General features: G+C 24.7%; 4 protein-coding genes across 4 annotated transcripts; 3 read left to right on the forward strand and 1 right to left on the reverse strand.

The window, feature by feature from the left end:
• The first annotated feature begins 2,477 nt into the window (after window positions 1-2,477).
• Window positions 2,478-4,983, forward strand: LOC112604191 (pyrimidodiazepine synthase-like). Its single transcript, XM_025353120.1, has 6 exons — window positions 2,478-2,815; window positions 2,885-2,990; window positions 3,062-3,281; window positions 3,520-3,649; window positions 4,481-4,599; window positions 4,668-4,983. Exons 1-6 carry the CDS (start codon window positions 2,791-2,793, stop codon window positions 4,785-4,787), a joined length of 720 nt encoding a protein of 239 aa, XP_025208905.1. The 5' UTR covers window positions 2,478-2,790; the 3' UTR covers window positions 4,788-4,983.
• A 1,748-nt stretch (window positions 4,984-6,731) lies between these two features.
• LOC112595896 lies at window positions 6,732-7,691 on the forward strand. Its single transcript, XM_025341285.1, has 2 exons — window positions 6,732-6,932; window positions 7,020-7,691. Exon 2 carries the CDS (start codon window positions 7,056-7,058, stop codon window positions 7,524-7,526), a length of 471 nt encoding a protein of 156 aa, XP_025197070.1. The 5' UTR covers window positions 6,732-6,932; window positions 7,020-7,055; the 3' UTR covers window positions 7,527-7,691.
• Window positions 7,692-8,565: 874 nt separating this feature from the next.
• LOC112594139 (metallophosphoesterase 1 homolog) lies at window positions 8,566-11,138 on the reverse strand. Its single transcript, XM_025338793.1, has 6 exons — window positions 10,755-11,138; window positions 9,901-10,282; window positions 9,682-9,813; window positions 9,461-9,580; window positions 9,130-9,379; window positions 8,566-8,854 (listed from the first exon to the last, which is right to left on the reverse strand). Exons 1-6 carry the CDS (start codon window positions 10,865-10,867, stop codon window positions 8,697-8,699), a joined length of 1,155 nt encoding a protein of 384 aa, XP_025194578.1. The 5' UTR covers window positions 10,868-11,138; the 3' UTR covers window positions 8,566-8,696.
• A 333-nt stretch (window positions 11,139-11,471) lies between these two features.
• Window positions 11,472-20,684, forward strand: LOC112593913 (lipase maturation factor 2-like). Its single transcript, XM_025338511.1, has 11 exons — window positions 11,472-11,793; window positions 13,165-13,345; window positions 14,599-14,700; window positions 14,773-15,008; window positions 15,351-15,529; window positions 15,657-15,762; window positions 15,835-15,981; window positions 16,045-16,491; window positions 16,563-16,779; window positions 17,961-18,112; window positions 20,078-20,684. The coding sequence occupies exons 1-11, from the start codon at window positions 11,697-11,699 to the stop codon at window positions 20,200-20,202; spliced, it is 1,989 nt and encodes a 662-aa protein (XP_025194296.1). The 5' UTR covers window positions 11,472-11,696; the 3' UTR covers window positions 20,203-20,684.
• Window positions 20,685-21,118: the final 434 nt, after the last annotated feature.

Here is a 21,118-nt window from a genome sequence, read left to right on the forward strand (position 1 = left end):
TGAGCAAACCGGTATAGGGATGAGCCAGCAAGATGAGTGGCTGGCGCTCTCTAATTATACCTACTTACAACGTTATGCACTACAGGAAGAAAGAAGGATAAGATCATGAGGAGCACAAAATGAATCAATTTTTTGCATTTTGACCTTTTTTTACAGCGAATAACGATTATAGCTAAAAAATTTAAATAAAATGGAACATGGCATGTACATGATATGACCCTAAATTGCCTACTCAGAGCGCCGTCCTAGATGAATATGAGATGTTCCAACTTACAACTATTATAAATTACCACTACCTACTACTTAATTTAATCATACCCTAAACGCCTAGCTGTAATAAATTATTTTTCTTTTGGAACTAATTTTATAATAAATTTTTGAGTTGTCAATACAGTTAAAAATTTAACATACTCATAACAGTGACCAACTTGATATTTACTATACAATAGAGCGGTGCCCGCTTATTTATATATTTTTTCACGATTTCAAGGAAATATACCTAAGAAAATCTATATAAATGTAATATTTTTGTTTTATAGTCTTCCAGGAAAAAAAAATTAAAAGTGGATACAAGGATACACAATGAACTAAATTTGGAATACAAAGGTATAAATGAAGATAATTAAGATAAATCATTAAAAAGTAAAAATATGTTTTAAATTATATGTACAAAGTATTTGTTTAAAAAATGTTTTTCATCACAGCTAATGAAAGTGCAAAGATAATTAATAAGGCTAAGATTTGTACATTATATTGAATGGTAAAATATGTATTTAGTTTTATTAAATAGGTATTCAATAAAAGTATAATAGGGTATTAGAGTATACAGTAATGGTTTATCAATATTTTTCAAACTATTAAAATGAGAAACATCTTATAATTAAAAAAAAAAATTATTTTTATGTAAAATAAATTATTTCTATTACTTTTACTTTTGATTTTTTAATAAATCTACAGTATTTTTAACACCAACATTTTACATATTTCGCGTCAATGATAAAATTACTGGTTTTATGAAATAAAAATTGGGATTTAGGTTTGTAATATGGTATATCAATATATCATATAGTATTTTACAATACTTCCATAGATATATTTCATGAAGTATGAATTTTTTGTGTTTGTATTTAAAATATACAACCATGTTCATTATATCTATCCTACTTAAAATAATGTATTTTATATAATGATTTTAAGCGGAGACGATCAGTCTGACTATATCTCTATCTTACTATAAGTATATCTTATAAAAAATGTTTAAATCGCTATTAAAGTAATTTATTTTACTTTTAATATCACAATAGGTTGATCAATTTTTTCCGAAAATATTGCATTCATTGTAATATATCAGTTTTATAACTCAAAGTTTAATAACATCTGTCTGTAAATACCGTAAAACAATAAAAATAGATTCATAGGTAATATAAATAAATAATAATATCTTAAAATAAACCAAAAATGTCATTACGCATATTAAGATTCATAATAATATAATAAACGTAAAAGTTTTAAGGTCTCACGAATTTTGTTTTTAAATTATTACAAAATAATTAACATAATTATATTTATCGTTTAAAAAAAGAATTTTATCCAAATTTGAACTTTAAATGTCAATAAAAATAATTGCCTTTATATTTTTATTACCTATATTTTATGGTTTCAGTATGAACTTCTTACGATGAACTTAGTAATACATTTTCAAAATTTAGATATAAAAAATAAAGTTTTTATCTACAAAATAGTTTGCAATTTCTTGCAATTTTTACGAATTTTACTAAGAATTCTAATTTTAAATGGTTATAAAAAAATTTTTCACTATTTATTTTAATATTTTTAAATAGATATAACAACAACTTGTATTAAATTGTCTGTTAAAATTTTGTTTAAAGTTGGGTTTGCATAAAAATTCTCATTTTTCTTTAATTTGTTTTTTTTTTGTTTTTCTCTACACTTTCCTCAAAATAATACCAACTATATCCTATTTATTACCTGAAACCACCCCCATGATAGAAAACTGATACATTTTTACCCCTCCAAAAAGTGTTAACATTAACGAATAGACACACCACACATTTAAACTAAAAAAAAACTCATTATTGTAAAATGAATACATTCATCGCTCTACTCATAATCTAAAAAAATACTATGGTTGAGAAAAATAGTAAAAAATAATCGAATTGATTGAATGAGTGAATGACGAACTTCCTGATTTGGTGATGACGATATTAATTATGAATACGGTCATTATTTTTCCGTTCGCACACGAAATGTTATCGCTTATCGCCAGAATATTTTATCCGTCGCTTATTCGTATTCATAACACCTAGTAAGTTTTTTCCTTATAAACGTAGATCATAGATTGCTGAGTACTGACCATTGTTTGTGATTTATATTTACATTATTAGTATAACTTTATTAGTTCATAATATTATTATTTATTATTTATTCTGTTTATGAATTTTGTAGTAGGTCTGACCACAGAATAAGCTAATGGTCTAACTATGATTAAGTACTAATCAGTACTTAGTATAAGGAAAACATTTACGCCGCTGAGTTCAAGGCCACCTGGTTCGACCAAATTATAGTGTCATAATATCGTATGAAAATAGGTAACCGCGTTATCAAAAAATAACAATAAAATGTTCTATTAATTCTTATCTTTGTATGATGATTTTAAATCGTTGAAACAAAAGTAGTCCGTTGTTACTTGTTAGTTGCTGGTGTTGCTACTTGCTCATCAATTCTCAATTAATCAAGTGTCAAACCTCAGATCGTCCTACAGAAACTTCCATGGCCATCAAACACTTGTCCACAGGTAAGTGTGGTGCAACATCATTGATTGATGAACTGAACTAAGCATTTTACTTTTACATACTTTTTCCAGATTCCGTCGAACCTCCAAAGGTGCCGGGCTCGTTGCGCTTCTATTCTATGCGATTCTGTCCATATGCACAGAGGATCCAGCTGGTATTAAATGCCAAGGGCATGCCGTGAGTAATCCATGATTTGATACCCAATCCACCAGTTTGTTATGATAACTTTTTGTATTTTATTTGTATAGGCACGACACGGTGTTCATTGATCTGACAAATAAGCCCAAATGGTATTTGACAATCTTCCCGGCTGGCAAGGTTCCGGCTTTGATTTATGATGACAAGTTTCTTTCTGAAAGTCTTTTACTGGCAGACTTTCTTGACGAACAGTTCCCCGAACCGCCTTTGTGGAACGGCAGTCCTCTTCAGAAAATATTGGATAAACTCGTCATAGAGTCTTTTGCAAAAGTAAGTTTTTATGGTTTAAAACTGCTTTTTAACCAATAATACTTGAAATTGTAATATAAATATATATATATTATATAAAACCCATAAAATGAATCATTGTTTGATTTACTTTTCTTAAAATATAATGATTTATTATTTTATTCTGTACACTATACACTGTTATACTATAATAAAGATAAAGTAATTACTTCATTGAGTTAACAAATTTTATTAATTGTAAGTATTATTTAATTTTTAGGTGGGAACAGCATTTTATAAATTAATGATGACTACAGAAAAAATAGAAGAAACACACTTTGATGAACTCGTTGCTAGTTTAGTCCCCATTGAAGCTGAATTAGCTAAAAGAGGATCAATATTCTTTGGAGGTAAGTAAATAAATACAAAACATTCTGTTAATTTTTGTAAGTTTCTGAAATCTATTAGAAAGCAAGTTAATTATTGGTAGGTACCAGTTCAGTATGTTATTTATACATTATTAATTGATTCAATATGCTACCTACTCAAATATTTAGATAATATATTTAAACTTAACTAAATTGTATAAAATATCTGTATTCTTGTATCTTAATTTATTTTGTCAAGTATAAAGTAATTATTGCTTCGCTTGTGTTGCTTTCCAAAATTTTGAATATTATAATTAAACAGTTTAATATAGGCTTATTTTTAATTAATATTTAAATATAATAATACCTAAAGTAAATGCCAGTTTATGTCTTATCTAGTTAGTGCCCAACTAAAATAAAATATCCGTTGGTATTGTCTCTGTCTTGTAAGTGTATAACATAAAATATTAAGTTCAACATTTCTTATTAGTTTTAAATTTTTATTATAGTTATTAGGGTATATTAGAATGAAATCACCTATTATTTAACTTGAAGATTAAAACATTATAAGAGGTATATTTGAATTATTTTAATTTTAAAAAAAGGGTGTAAAATAGTACAATTTAAAAAGCTCATAAAACTCGCTTAAAAAAAAAAAATATCGAAAAATGTTGTTACTTATAACTTATCAGTAATTAAATTCATTTTAACAAACTATATGAGAACGGCTTAGTATAAACTGTCTATTATGTACTTGTTAGACTAAAACTATATGTGTGGAAAAATATTCTCTCAATTAAATAAAATTTTGAAATATTTGGGAGGTATATTTAAAAATATTAATTAATTTATTATTTTTATTTTGATAACCAGGTGACAAGCCAAATATGGTTGATTATATGATATGGCCTTGGTTTGAGCGTTTAGATTCCATTAATCCTTATTCTCAGGGAAAGTTTGTTATCCCTTTTGATGACAAATTTCCCAAACTGGTGAGATTTGAGATAATAATAAAATTATATTTATAAATTTAAAGTTTTGTATGGTTTTATATTTACAGGCAAAGTGGAAAACCTTAATGATTGTTGACAAGGTTGTTGCATCATACTATCTAACACCAGAAAAACACGCGGATCATTTTAAGAAAAGAAAAGCTGGATTACCTGCTTATGACATTTAAAGCAATCCTTGTTGTGTACTTGAGGTTGAATATTGTATTTTTCAAATTCATCACTGTTTTTAATATTTTTATTTTTATTTATTATTATTTTATCATAGGTAATCAATTATACAAAGATAGATTAATACGTAATTGTATGTTAAAATGGAGTTTGTATAATTTTATTATTTTTTTTACAATACAATTTATGTTTAAAATGAAGCTTATTATATTATATTTAAGCTGTTAAATTTGATTTTTTTATTTATTTTGGTTAAATTACCTTTTAGACATTTAGTTAATTAAAGTGTTAATTTATATTTTTATAACTATGATGTGATTTTAATTTAGATACACTGTTTCAAAAAGAATTTAAAATAAGTATACATTTCCACTAATTAGTGTTAAAAATTAATAGTAAAATTATTATATTTACAGTTTACACGTTTAGCAGTTAATATAACAATTAACAATGTCTCATATCCAACACCATTCAATAAGTATTTATTTAATTGGACAACCAAATGATAACAATAATATTACGATCAGAGAACTTTATCTTGGTAAACTTAATACCATATATTATATGAAAATAGTATGATAATAGTCCGTACTAGTAACTCGAAAAAAACCTTTTGTAGTTTCTAAAAACTTTCTTTTACTAATATTCTTATAAAAAGAATAAGAAATTACACCTGACTTGTTTAATTTTCATTTTAAGACACATGTATATTTTTACATTATGTAATATTGAGTAATAGAATATAGTAGTAAATAAAATCTTACATTTATTTGATGACATAATCAGAGTTAAAAATTAACTGAAATTTCTGTGGGAGACCATATAAATATGATTGAAGAAAGTAGTGATACCAGGAAGATAAAGTGATTGGTATTAACAATAAATGAAGAGTAGTACAAGAAAGTGAACTTATTGAAGCTTCTATTCAACTTCAGGCGACTAAAACACAAATGAAGATAATTTAAGAGGATGCCTATGCACTTTGTTTTCTCTCAGATCCTTGCGCAGTGTGCCAAATTTTTCATTCAACAGAACAGCCCTAAATCTAGCGTTTGTTATTTACTTCAATGTAAATTGTCAAATAATTCTTATATTTATACTCTAGATTTACAATATAAATTTTTCAGTGATATAATACAAACATTTTTAATTGTAGTTTATAATATTTTACACACTGATAATTATTGCATTAAAATTTAAATACCTATCATACCAAAACAATTAATACATAAAATATAAATGTAAAAAATGTTAATCTGTCTTTTAGGTTTAATAATATTTTAAAATTAACAACATAATATAGATTCTATATAGGTTAGATACTTAACATAAATTTGTTTTGTTGAATGTGGGTCAGAAAAAAATAAAATTGTATGCTGAAATCTCTCTTAAGGTAAATCAATTTTAATGATGAAATATTGAAATTACAAACAGAATAAATATTATTGTACATTATAAATATAAATTCTAATGAACGCCGTCCGAGGTGGCATAGTGTAAACAAATACATAATACCATTAATTCCATCAGTGAATTACTTCTATTTGTCATTTGATGTATTGATGACTAATTAATCATTAATTGTTCTTTAGTTAATCCACAAGGTCAGTGAAGTTTGAAGAATACTGAATAGTAGAATAGATTGTTATTATCATTTATCACTACTCTTATCGAATATAATTTACAGTTCGCACAATTCAATATTTGGTTAAATGGTCCTCCAAAAGTCCAAACCTTAGCCTATTATATTTATTTGACCTTAAACGTATTAAAAATTAATATTCATTACGTAATTGAAGAATCAATTAATAAATATATTTATAAAAGAGACCAATTGACATAAGAATAAAAAATAATATTCTAAATATTTGAATATTTTCAGCATATTTAATTATTCCGTGTTTGTGGTTAGGAAAATTTGAAAAGTGATAACTGATAAGTTGACCCAACATAACATATTATTATCCTTCAAAATTTATTCAGAGGTTTGAATGTCTAATTTTAAAAACACTAAAGTGGTCCATGGATTTTCGTATTTATTTTACAAATTGCATATTACATTTGAACAAGTTTTAAACAAAAAGTCGAAATTATTTTAAATTTATAGTTGTTAATCTCTTTAGTAGTACTCCTCTACAATTTAGGTAAATATTAAATAATCAACTAGATATTACAGCTCATTTTTTTTCTGATAAATTCTGATTAACTTTAAATTAATTTTTTTTTAACAGATCATCTATTGCGAGTTGTAAAAATCATATGCCAACATGGGCGGAACATCTAGCACCACTCGAACATTAGAAATTGAGAATCCAAATGTGATTACTTTGTCAGACAAGGTTGTCGAGAGACTCCGAGGTCAAGAGCAGATAGCACCAGTTGACCAGGGTTCACACATTTTGCCGACATATGTGCAACCATCATCTCTTCAAATACAGAAGGTTGTTCAGCAAGAGTTAGAAGCCAATGACAAGAGGTGGGAACAGCGTTTTCACCTAGTTGACAACAGTCAAAAAGCCCTTACCCGCAATATTGAAACAGAATACAAAAAAACATATGAAAACGTCAAGAAATTATTACCTATAATTAAAGACGGAGTACTGAGTGAAGCTACAATAGAAAAAGAAAATGTTTTATTGGATTGTCTAGCCAATAACAAGGGAACCCCGTTAAATTGCACAGACGCTGTCAAAGATTATCAAAAGGTGTTATTTCAATCTACAAATCAAAAACTTTGAACATAAGTAGTTCAATAGAAACTTTTATATAGGTATTCAACTGTTTCAATGATAATATGAAAAATTATGCTTAAATATGTATTTTAATTATAAATGATTTACCTTAATATTGTGGTAAGTAGTTCTGTTTAAATGAATAAAAGGCTACTTTGTTATGTTGTTGAATTTTTGTTTATTGATATGATGAACTTATTTTAATCAATTGGACACTAAGAATAAAACACAGTATTGTAGTTTTTTTCTTAAATAGAAAATACCTTAAAATAGTGTTAAAATTGCTCCTTTTTTTCTTCTTTTGCTATTAGTAATTTTTTTGTTAATGACTTGCTCACTACATATTATAAATGATTTAAATATCATTAGAGTGTAGCAATATTTAAGCATCAATGTTAAATAATTATCATTAGAAATTTGATCATATTTATAACACTAAGGTAATTCATATAGTATTGATCAATTTTTTAAGCAACCCAGCTATAATATTCTAGTTATTATGAAATTGTTTATTTGACCTATTAACACTTGTCAAAATGAAGGTTTTCAAACATGAGTTATTTTATTTTGTACTAAATGTCAATGGTGGATTCAATAGAAGAAGTGTTTGTAATTTGCAAAAACAGTAAGCAACTTTAAATTGGACATAGGTATTCATTCTTTTTTATACTGATGAGTTGATAATAAATATGTTAAGATAAATTATTTATTTATCAATGCTATAATAATTAATTTCTCAACATTACTGAAATTAAAAATGTAATATTTTTTTTAGATTGAAATAAATTCTAATGCTTTGTATGGATTTTAATAATTTATTAAATCAATAGTTATAACTTATAGTTTTTATGACGTATACAATTGGTATTAGTAATGTAAATTTAATGATAAATACATATTTAGAAAAAGATTGTCATAAAAAATGATTCAATTGATATATTTTATTAAAATATGATACCAATAAATACATAAAATATCACATCTTATTTAAATTTTAAACAAAATTACTCTAAGTATATATTTTGTGCATTATTTTACTTAATTGAGATTATTTTGCATAACTTAATTTTATTACTACTTTATTATTATTGCTCAAAATCATTTACAGTTAACCTTATTAGTATATTAATAAATAATATTATAATTAAATCTAATATATAATGTGCATTAAATTGTTTACATAACCCTGTATATGATTGTTTTGCTATTTCTGGTAATTAAATGTAAGAAATACAAAATAATGCATAGTATTAAAACATAAAGGTACACGTAGAGACAAGAAAATCTTGATGGAAGCCACAAAATAGTGTATGTAACAGAGTGTCTGAATGTATCTGAAAAAAACAATACTAATTAAACAACTAAAGTTATGTTTAATTAGATATTCAAAAACATGAAAGATAAAATTATGTGCAAATTATTTTATACATAACACCGTCAATATTATATAAGACATATTTACAAGGTTGAATGCTTTATTTTTTTTTAAATTCACAAAATATAACTTAAATCTTACTACCATGAAGAATACATATTAAATAAACTAAAATGATTTTAGACGCCAAATGAACTAAATTAATGTAAAAACAACTATTTAATGATGTCTTACCAATTGTTAATACACCATATCCTACATTATTTGATCCCATTCTATATGAACAGGTTGGCACAATTATTTCACTGACTGAATTTGGTGATTGTTGTCCAAACCTCCATTGAGCACTGGACATTTCGTCAAAACTGTTACGTTCAAGCATTTGAACATATGTATGTTTTCTTTTTTTAATGTCACTAATAAAATTGTAAGAAGAATGATCATGAGCTGAGAATACAAATTCACTCTTGAACTCATTTATAACCTGAAATAATGTTTGAATGTTTTCAGAATTATCATTAAAACTAAATTAAAAGTATATATATATATATATGATTGCATGTACTTTATCTGCGAATTTTGTCCATTTTGTAGTTAAAGGAATATGTGAAAACATAATTTTTATAGTATTTGTTCGATTTGTAGGATTAATGTTTGTTGGCATTGAATCTATTAGTTGATTTACCTACATTCAAATTTGATATTAATAATAACAATAAAAAAATACAAAAATACAAATACTTCTAAAAGCATATTTTTAAAATATTTTTAAGAATTGTATTGTACCATAATAAATTCTATTTTTTCATTTTGAATTACTCCTGGCGAACCAAAGTAAAGATGAAATCTATCAACTTTTTCTCGAATTACAATTTCTTCATCTCCGCCAATATCATTATCACCAGGGATAAAAATTACCTAACAAGTAATTAATATTAATAAATAATTATTAAATACAATTTAAATTTATAAAAATTAAGTGGTTTAAATAAAATAACTACTTACATTATTAGATGCAAGAGGAACTATGCTTTTTAAAAAAAATATTTTACTAAATCTATGTAAATATCTTTCAAAAGTTTTTTGATCAGCTAATGATCCTTCATCCATTAGATCACCCATAAATATAACATTATCAGGTTTTACGTGCTGTAATGCTCGACCATATGTATTGAATAAATATCGATCACTATCCCAGCGTGTTAATACATTTTCTCTTTCCTCCCCTAATATTTGTGGATCAGCAACTAGTAAGATGGTTTTGCAGAACTTCTCATTACCACAATATAATGTTGGCCATTTACTTGCATACAATGAATAAACTAACCATTCATTGTAAATTATAGTAGAAGCGAGAAGCAATACTAAATAATAATACATATATTCACTGAAAACACAAAATAGAAAAAAATATTGATTAATTTAAGTGAAACAAAAGATTTGCTTAATTGTTATATAGTGATTTTTGAGTATATATTATAAATATATAACTATTTATTCTAGTCACTTTTATAATAATTTATTTAAGTTAATAGAATTTATGAAAAAACTTTTTCACTTTCTGCTTTCTACCTGTTTAGTAAGACTTTTCAAAATTTTAGGTTTTTAATCAATTGATAGATCTTATTTCATATTATATATTTGTTTGGTTAATAATACATATATAGTATCACACATTTGTGTATAGAATTTTTCTACTAGATACATGGTATTCAATAATTATTATACTTTTTAATTAAATAAAAAAATATTTGCATAAATTAAACTAAATCATTACTATGTGATAACTTATACTCTTTAATTTTAAATTGCTATAGTATAAATGTTGTATACATTCAATTGTATAAAAACCAACATACTTTAATTTATGTTTGATCAATTCAAAAACAGTCTTCAGTCTTGTTAAATAAAACAAATGGAACATTTTTATAATATTAATTTCATTGAAAAAAAAAAAAATAATAATAAACATAAGTAGCTTTAGATGCACTGTTACAGATGAAATTTAAAGGGCAGTCATCACTACAGTCGACAAGAACGAAATTGAAAAAAAATTTGGACACATTAAACAAAACCAGTAATCAATTATGGTTGTCTACAAGTTTTATATTTTTATATTTCAAAAAGACAAAACAATGAAATTTAGTAGGTAGCTATTAGGTAAACGTAACAGTCGACAGCTTGTAAGTATTTAGTGCAATAATTTAATATAAAATTATAATTAATAGTTTTAGTTATTATTATATAACTAACACATTATAAAATATAAATAAATTATAACAAAAATATAATATTATTAATTTTGCTTATCACTTATTATCAACCGTTAATAGAGATATCACATATCAAAATATTTCTAGAGATATCAAGTTGGCGCGTGGAAGATATAAATATTTACCATTATACCGTAACCGCGAAGTGATCCTTATTCGGTTACCGGATAGCGTCACAACGTGATCAGTTATGGTTCAACCAATCGGCGGGCTCCACACCTGCGAAAGCCGGAGACATTTCGTGCCAGTAAGGTGGCTACACCGGGTTGTTAAAGGCAAAAGAAAACCGATAATGAATAAATATGATGGGGGTCGCCCGGCGAATGACTATTAGCGTTTAGTAGTCCGTTTCTTCGATTCTTCTCTGTAGTCTGTAATATTACAACAATTTAAATTTTTTTAGGTAGTTTAACGCTCTTATTCGATCATGATTTCTGAATATTGATTCGTTGACGTGTAACGGTGTAAAAATTAAATTTTTCTCAAGCTTTTAGTTAACTTGCTGCCCGACTGACTATCGCAGCAAGTATGCAGCAGTATATACGGTATACCAGGAATCTTTTCCTGAGAGGTGTCTCTGTCATCTACTTGCAGGCGTTCATCGCACTTTACGTCCAAAATTCAGGTGAGTACGGGATAAGGTTCAACGGTCGGCTGGTAACCTTTTTTTTCTGTATTTATCTAATCGAATCTTAGCATGCATGCTCGTTTCGTTTTCACTGGCCTCTTGTGTTTCAACCATTTGTTTAAATCGAGGACGGTGTCATATTAGAGAATTTATTACCTTTTTAATGATAATTTTATCCTTTTCGTTCTTACACCACGACCTCTGGACTTTGCTAGCCCTCCGCCTCACAATTTTTTATTAATACGAACCAAAACTGTTTCATTTTTCTATTACTGTCATTCAATGTCACCGTGTTAATAAATGTTTTTGTGATGACATTGGATTGATACATTTTAAACTAAATATTAACTCATTTCTAGATTTTATGTAACAACAGATTTATTTTGTTGTTTACACTATCTGCCTATCTGTGTCAAATCAAAATCAATAATAATAGGTACATATTATAAGTATACTCAATGACATCAAATAATATTTGTATAATAAGTATAATAAATGGATATTAATTTAAATTAAATATAATCATATTGTGTACTTAAGGCTTTAAATATTTTAAATAATTTATTTGTATGCATAATATTTAATAGATTTTATTATTATTTTTATACTCCCATTTATTGTTACATGTAAAAACTAATATTTTTAAAATATTAAAGCTAAATCAAATGCATCACTGTATAAATGTTTCATTTGGTTATAGTTAAAATGATAAATTAATTTATTCTTTGGTAAAAGTAAAGCAAGATAGTATTATATTTTAATCAATTATTTATACCTTCCTATCTATACTCATACATTATTTATTATTTATCAAAGAATAAATTTAATTAGATTTATATCAGTTTTTACTTTATAAATTGAGATATGTATGATTATATTATATGTTATATATTTCCCATACCTACTTATTAATAACTTAAATATAATAGTTGTATCAGCATGTTAAAATTAATTTTATCTGTATGATACTTGGCTTGAAAGTTAAATTTAAAAGTACTTATTTTAAATTGCCAGTTGAATGCTAAATTCTTATTTAATATTCTTAATAATTTTTAATACTTTGTTAGTTAATAGTTATTAATGGTAACAAACAAATTAAGTGGCTTGGCATAGTACTTTGGCTACTACCAGTCACGGAATGCAACTGGGAGTAAGTAACAGCCACAGCTACTAGCTCAGAGATAGGTGACCACCTGGGTTTATAGTGGTTAAAAATCTTGCCACACATGTTTATTTTCAACCGTACCAACCTTACCCCTACAACAGCTAATGGCCCTAGTCGCCGAGCTTAAGTTCAATAAAAAAAAAAAAACTATTAATATATATTATAATCTATTCATTTTTAATATTTTTTATTACATTTTTTAGGTCTATTTGGAGAAAATGGTGTATTACCAGCAAAAAATACATTGATTAATGAGAGTCCAAAAGTATTTGATAAATTCAATTTTAAACCTACATTATTATGGTTTTCATCTGAAATTGGTTTGAATGCTGAGTATATGTTTGATGTAATATGCTTGTTAGGAATTTTTTTTGCATTCCTTGGGTAAGTTATCTTGGATTAATTCTTATATCTCATATAATTTATTAAAATATAAATAAACTGTGTGTGTAAATAGTTATGCAACTTTATGTACATATTATGAATGAACAATTTTTACTGTGAGCTTTCAGTAAACAATTTTATCATTGTTAAAAAAACGTATTTGTATACTTTAATTTTTCAAGGGGATTTTACACTACTGATTTTGAAATATACCTATGCACGTTACAATCTATTAATTGAGTTTTATTTCAATAATAATTTTGAAAATTTATTTGAAGTGTCATGAAACATCTAAAATCAAAATCATCACATGGTAAAATGTAAATCATAAAAATCTTGTATTTTTAAAAATTTTAACAGAGAGAAATATAGCTAAAAACTTATTTTTTTATTGAATTGAAGAATTTAAAACAGATTACATAATGCGTTTGAATGTTTTCAAAATTTATTTTAGAGGTAGACTAAAATTATTGTATTGAAACACATATAAGTTGATTGTATACCAAAGCAATAATTCAGGTTCTTTTTAAATTCTGAACAGTAAAATTAAACCTCTATCTAAGGACTTACAATGCATATTGAAGAATGGATAAAATAATTTAATGAGTGTATTTATCTGTAGTATATATATGTATTAAATATGTTTTGTGATATTTCAAGGTATTTTTTATTAATAATATCAACTTAAGTAGTATACAGGTTATAACATATTTTAAGAGTATAACCCATAGATTTTTAAACTAGATACAAAACCAAGAATATAACAATAGCACGGAAATAATCTTTTTCTAGTCTACTCATTATGATTTTTATCTGAAGAAAATCTATGAATAAAAAATTGTATATTATTTCAAGGATATGAATATTTTCTCATTAGTTTCTAACTTTAAAGGTTTTAATGATAAAATAATTGAAAGTCTGTAATTGAAGCCTTAGGGTTGTATTATAATGTTAGATACAATTGATCCTCTAAGAATTTCCAATTAGGGAGTTAAAACGGAATAAACTGAATCTCAATTATAATTGTAGAAGGTACAGTTGTAGTTCTAATATCCAACTAATTGTTATACCTATAGTTTTATCATTATTTGTTTTTATTTAATACTATTATGGGTTTAAAAATAGTTTTTAACTTAGTTAGTTTTCTTTAATAATCATAAAAGAAGTTAGTTTGTGTACATTTTTTAATAGTTAAAAAGTTGTATTAATTACTGTAATTGTTATGTAAAGTTATTATTAATTTGTTTTTCAAGGTTTTTGACACAAAAAGTTTGCAACAAATTTTTATTTTTCTCTCTTTGGATTTCATATTTATCATTGTACAATGTTGGTCAAATATTTTTGTCAGACTTGGCGTAAGTATTTGAGATTAATTAACACAATTTTGCTGTCATAAAAATTTAACTAATCAAATGTTTTTAATTTAGTGATGAACTTCTATTAGAAGTAGGATTATTATGTATATTGATTGCGCCATTGCCTTTTCAAAAATTAAGAGTCCCTTCAAAGAAACGCAATTTACGTTTACAAACCTCACTTGCATCATTACCACATGATTCAATTCCTTTTTGGCTTGTGAGATGGTTGCTATTTAGAGTAGCATTCTCTGCTGGTGTTGCTAAAATGAGTTCAAAGTCATCATCTATCTGGTATGATTTAACTGGTATGTAACATCAAATATTTTTAATAATACAGGTTGATCTGTTTAATTATAACATGGTATTTTAGATATTTTTCATTGATTTTTGTGATTATATACTCTACTTACTTAAAGATTGTGGTTGCATACAAATCAAAACACTTAGTTGCATCAAACTATTTCTCTACTTCTTTTTTGCAGTTGTATGCACAAATAACCACATTTTCTTGGTGAATAGAGTTAAGTTTTAAGTATTTAAAGACTAAAGTCTGTCAAAATGATTTGAGATTTGATATTTTTCACTAACACATAGTTTTATGAATATTAAAAATTAAAATCAAATGTAATATTTTTATTTTATTTCAGCTTTATCAAAATATTTTGAAAGTATGCCTTTACCAAATGCAATTTCCTGGTATGCTCATTATTTTCCATTTTGGTTTTTGAAAACTATTACAGTATTTGCAGAAATTAATGATTTATTGGTTCCATTGATGTTCTTAGTACCCATTCGTTCAATTAAAAAATTGGCCTTTTATATCCAGGTATTATATAAATTTAATAGTATGTACTATTTATATTGTTAAATTATCAAACTATTGTATTTATGAAAATAAATTAAATTTTTAAAGTAATATTCAAATAACTTTCATATTTTATTAATATTTTTAGGTATTCATGCAAGTTGGCATTTTGGCATCGGGAAATTATAGCTATTTTAATCTTTTATATATTGTTTTGAGTTTATCATTGTTAGATGACCATACATTTTATAGAGGTATACACAGTTACTTAACTATTGCTTGTTTGTCATTCCATAATTAAAATCAAAATTTTTCAATTTTTTTAGAATTAGCTCTTGCTAGAACTCGCCAATGGTGTTCTACTGTATTCACAAGAATTATGACGATCAATGTTATTAGCATACTAATAGCTGTTTTCCCTATGTGGTATAATTTCCGCATTACTCCAGCAAATACACCAGATTTCACAATAGGTAAACTTTTAATAATATTGTTTAAAAATACATTTTTTAATTATATAATTGATTTTTTTTCAGCATTTACACAGCAACAATTCAATTCGGTGTTAAGCAAAAGTTTGCCATTTATTGCTTATTTTGCATTAGGTTCATTCGTTTTTGAATGTTTAAAGGCACTCTATTCGTCTCTACCTTTAAAGAATAAAACTGATGGTTCCTTTTCAGCTTTAATAACATCAACATTGTATGTATCCATTTGTTTGGGTATATTCTCCTTGAGTTCAGTCAATTTTTCTGCTCTTCATCCAAGTGTTAATAATACTGTTCCAAAGGATTTAAAGTTATTTTACAATAAATTAGCTCCTTATAAAATTAGTAACTCTTATTTACCACCTAAAGAACTCGTCAATTTTGAAAACCGTAAAGAAATTATAATACAAGGAGCTAGTGATATAAAAGGACCATGGTATGAATATCAGTTCTTATACAAACCTGGCAATGTAAATGTTACACCACCAATTATTGGTTTGTATTTCATTTAAAATTGATACTTTATTTTAATTTTTATCCAAATTATAACTTGATATTATTTTCAGCTCCTTATAAGCCATTACTTGATCGCCAATTATATTTTGCTGCTCATTCTTTACCAGCTCAAAATCCATGGCTTATGAGTGTTTTGTATCGCTTGTTAAATAATCAAAAAGAAGTACTCTCATTATTAAACACCAATCAATTACCATTTGGTAAAAATCCACCTAAGTTTGTTAAAGTATCTTTGTATAAATATCAGTTTTCGTCAAAGCTACAAAGGTAAGTTTAATATATTAGAATATGTATAATATAGTTTTAAATTATTAAAATCTGAAATTTTAAATTTAGTATAGAATAATAATGATTCATATTATTAACCCGTTGTTGGTGACGTTATTTTTATAACACCATTTTGTGATGTGTTAGCGAAATACTCACCTATTAAAATACACGTATGAGCCTACAAATTTATATATCCCGGAATTGATAAAATATCAATATTGAATTGCTAAAGCATAATAATAAAACAATATAATGAGATAATAATAAAATAATATAATAATATAATAATAAAATAATTAGATTATATGGTAATGCGATCAGTGACGTACGAGCACAACGCTAACATATACGTTATTATTACATGTACGGCAACATTGAACTTCAATAACTTAGTTAGTTTATTTATAACATTTAATGTTTTTCCGTATTTATTTTTGTGAAAATAACTCAATGAAGCATTTGTATAATATTGTCAAAATCGAATGAAATATAAACCAATGGTTCTAAAAATACTAAATGTGTGAGCGAAATACTCATAGCGTCACCAACGATGGGTTAAAAAAAAATAAAAACAATAATTCAGTTTAAAAATTTAAAAAAAAATTATATATTATTATGTTAATTTTAAATAAAGCTCTAATTTATGTTTTTTGATATTTTTATTGATCAATTTTATACTAAATAAGCGTTTGTTTAAACTGTTTCATGAAAATATGGATTCATTTAAAGTATATTTCATAATTCTATAGTTTTTAAAACATATTTTAAAATTTTAAGATTAAATTTGATCTTTTTGTTACACGTTTTTCTATTTTTTTAAGTAATTTCATTAAAATTTGTATTTACAGTTTTGAGATGATAAAAATATAGATTATAATAAAACCACTAATATTAATAAGAAATTTAAATTCAAAATGTACTACTCAATTATTGTTTAATATATTATGTTATGATAAATATTGCAGTAACTTTTAGTTTATGAATTTAAATCCTAAATTATATTTTTTATTTTTAAATAGATGGTCTTTACTAACATATTTAGCAATTTTTAATTTTATTATTTGTAATTTTGTAGTACATATAAATCCGAGCCTTAAGTATTAATAATTTATTTTTTAAAATACCTATTAAAAAGTTAAGTTAAAAAGAAAATACATGTCGTTAAAATTATTATATAGGGAGAGAGGAATTTGGTGGAATCGGCAAGTATTAAATTCTGAATTCATAGCTCCAATGGATAAAAATAGTCAAGTATTATTGGATACATTGAAGTCGAATAAAATTTTACTAAGTAACAGAACTCCGTTACCAGTGAATCCAGTTTTTAAACGTAAGTTATTTTTTGATAAATATTTTATAATTATTTTAATCTAGACACAGTACAATTCGATTTTACTATTTTTATCTTAATTTAATATTTCTACTTTTTACTAAGTTTTTTCTATGAATTCTATTTATCACTCACTATAGACAAATCTTACATTTATATATTTAAAACATTAAAAATATTCATTATATTTTTATAAACATAAAATTAGATTTTGTCTTTGATACTTTTAAAGGTCATATTAGAAATTGGTACTTTTTTTAAAAAAAAAATGTAAAATAACAATGTGTATTTTGAATAGTCATCCAACAATAATTATGAATGCATATTTTGAAGTTAGTTAATTTAGAGTAGCCATGATTATCTTAAAAATAACTAATAACCAATAATAATTATATTTATATTTTGTATAAAATGTGGAAACAATTTTAAAAATCCATACAGAAGGATATCACTTGATAGAAAAATTATATAGTATGAATTTTAAATTTACTTATAACTGCTCTTGTCTTACAAGTATTTTACTTTTGGAGATTTTTACTATTAATAGTTCAATTGAAAAAAAAATGCCAGTTTACTGTATATATTATACAATTATATTATGTATATGTTTGGCCGTAATTCTTGGTTTAAGACTACTGTTTAATCTTCTCTTTTATGTAATTCATTAGATAAAACATGTTAAAGTATTTAATACCACATCAGATGCTTCCCCTTCCCAAATTTAAAAATAACTCTACTGTTGCTGTATGTACTTTACTAATATATTTTTTGTACTTTAATTTAAACTTCATTTTTTTGAATGTGTAAAAGTTAAATATATTTGATATTGTGGCATAATTTTATTTTCAATAATAAGTATTAAAAAAAAATATTCTAGATTTATAATCAATGACTGAATGTACTCAGTATCAAAAGTGACCATGGTGTTTCATTTTATGTACTGTTGGTGGTTAATTAAGTAAGGGAAATAGGTCCATGTAACTTGTGCACCATCAACATAGCCTGGTCACCACCAGAGTCATTTATTTTCTTGAAAAGAGTATACTATGTATAATTTTAAATATATTTTTCTTTTTTGCGATATACAGTCTTATTGTCTATACCCAGTGAACACAATAAACATATATGGTAATGGAGAATTCATGCATATTTAATTATCAAACACATCAATTTTAATGAGTGTTTGGAATTCAATTATTTACAATATTGCTTATATGTACATCTTAAAATAGCAATTTTTGCTTAAACAATTTTTGTTATAATTCAAAAACAAATAAATCATACCAACATAAATAATTTAAACTTTTACCAATTATTTTTATTATCATTTTCTATACATGCTAAAATGTTCAAAATATTTTGACTGAGCTAAGGATCAGACACTTTGATTTTTTTAGCTTTTTTCTATTCAAAGTGATAAAAAACTATTCACTAAGTCAACATATTTCAAAATTAAATGCAAGATCCCACATAAGTTTTTCTTAGTCTGTATAAAAATATTATATTATATTATATAATATTTATATAATTAATATCTTAAATATTTATTATATAAATACTTTTATACAATTTTTTTTTTATATTTTTAAAGTTCAAGTTTTTTATTTAATTTAAGATTTGAAAATTTTTTAGAATATTGCTCATAAGTAATTCATACTAGATCTAAAAAAAAAATATAAAAACATTTTTATAGACATTTAAGTTTCAAATCTGTCCAAAGTTGGATATTTAAATGATGAATAACAATATTCTGAATTTTACTTTACGCTATGACATTTAAAAAAATATAAATTAATTTTAAAATGTTATCTATTATATCATGCACCTATTTACACTTATTGTTTAATGGTCAAGTGGTATCGACTTAAAATTTAATGATAATTATGTAATATGCTATAAATTATATTTATTTAAATGTGGATATAAATTAAACTTAATTATGTATTTGTATGTTTTTATTTACAGAAATATTGGACCAAATTAGATCGATTCTTTTGGCAGTTGACCCACGAATATTGATATTTGCATTTTTAATGACTGGTTTTGTATTGATATTATTTCCCGTTGGCTCTAATGTTTCTTCTATTTGAATGAAGTTCATAAAGTTGGTGTGCTGCTGAAGACTTAATATAATTTTTTTTATTCAATTTAAACACTTTTCATGATACTGTTAAGCTTCCAAGATAATCTGAGGACTCAGAAAGTATTCATTTTTTTTTTAAATTTGTATTAAATGTATATACACCTTTGTATTACCTAATTTAATTTTTAATTTTTTTATATTCTCTTTTAGTTCGTATTTGTGGTTTGTATTTACATTATTATTTTTTTTTGATGATACAATATTCATTAAATTGTTTCTTTATATTAATTATATTATTATTTTTAGACTGTTATAGTTTTAAAATAATAATTAGTATAGTTAAAATTTCCGTACCCTCGTGTAGTATGTTTCGTGTGTAGGAATCGAGTATATTCATGTTTTGTATAGCGGTTAGGTTAATCATAATAATTTTTGTAGTTTTGGATTTGCATTTAAAATATTAATAAATAAAAATGTATTAATATTTCATAGAGTAATTTAATATATTTATTACATTTTTTAATTATTATAAAATTTAAATTATAATATAATTGCCTAAGAACAACATGAAAACAAATAGAATATGTTATCAGCAAACAATTCAATTATCGATTCAATTTAGTGAGACCATACACAATAATACGTCACCTCTCGTACGATTTTAACTTACACCAATCATGGGAGAGTCGTCAATCTGATATTTGTTGTAGTCTTATTTTAAAATTATTTTGTAAATTATTACTTTACTATTTAATTTATTAATACGTGCAAGACACCAGAACATTTAGAAAACCCTAAGGTAAGTCGTTAAGCACACAATAATATTTGTATTAGTAAATATAAATAGATTTAGAATATCTCTATGGCTCGTAAGTACTCTAGTATTCGATGTATTGTAATTTATTTTATAAAATAATAATTTT

The sequence above is a fragment of the Melanaphis sacchari genome, unplaced genomic scaffold, assembly GCF_002803265.2.
Source record: "Melanaphis sacchari strain LSU unplaced genomic scaffold, SCAv2.0 Contig0_pilon_pilon, whole genome shotgun sequence".
Lineage (NCBI taxonomy): Eukaryota > Metazoa > Arthropoda > Insecta > Hemiptera > Aphididae > Melanaphis > Melanaphis sacchari.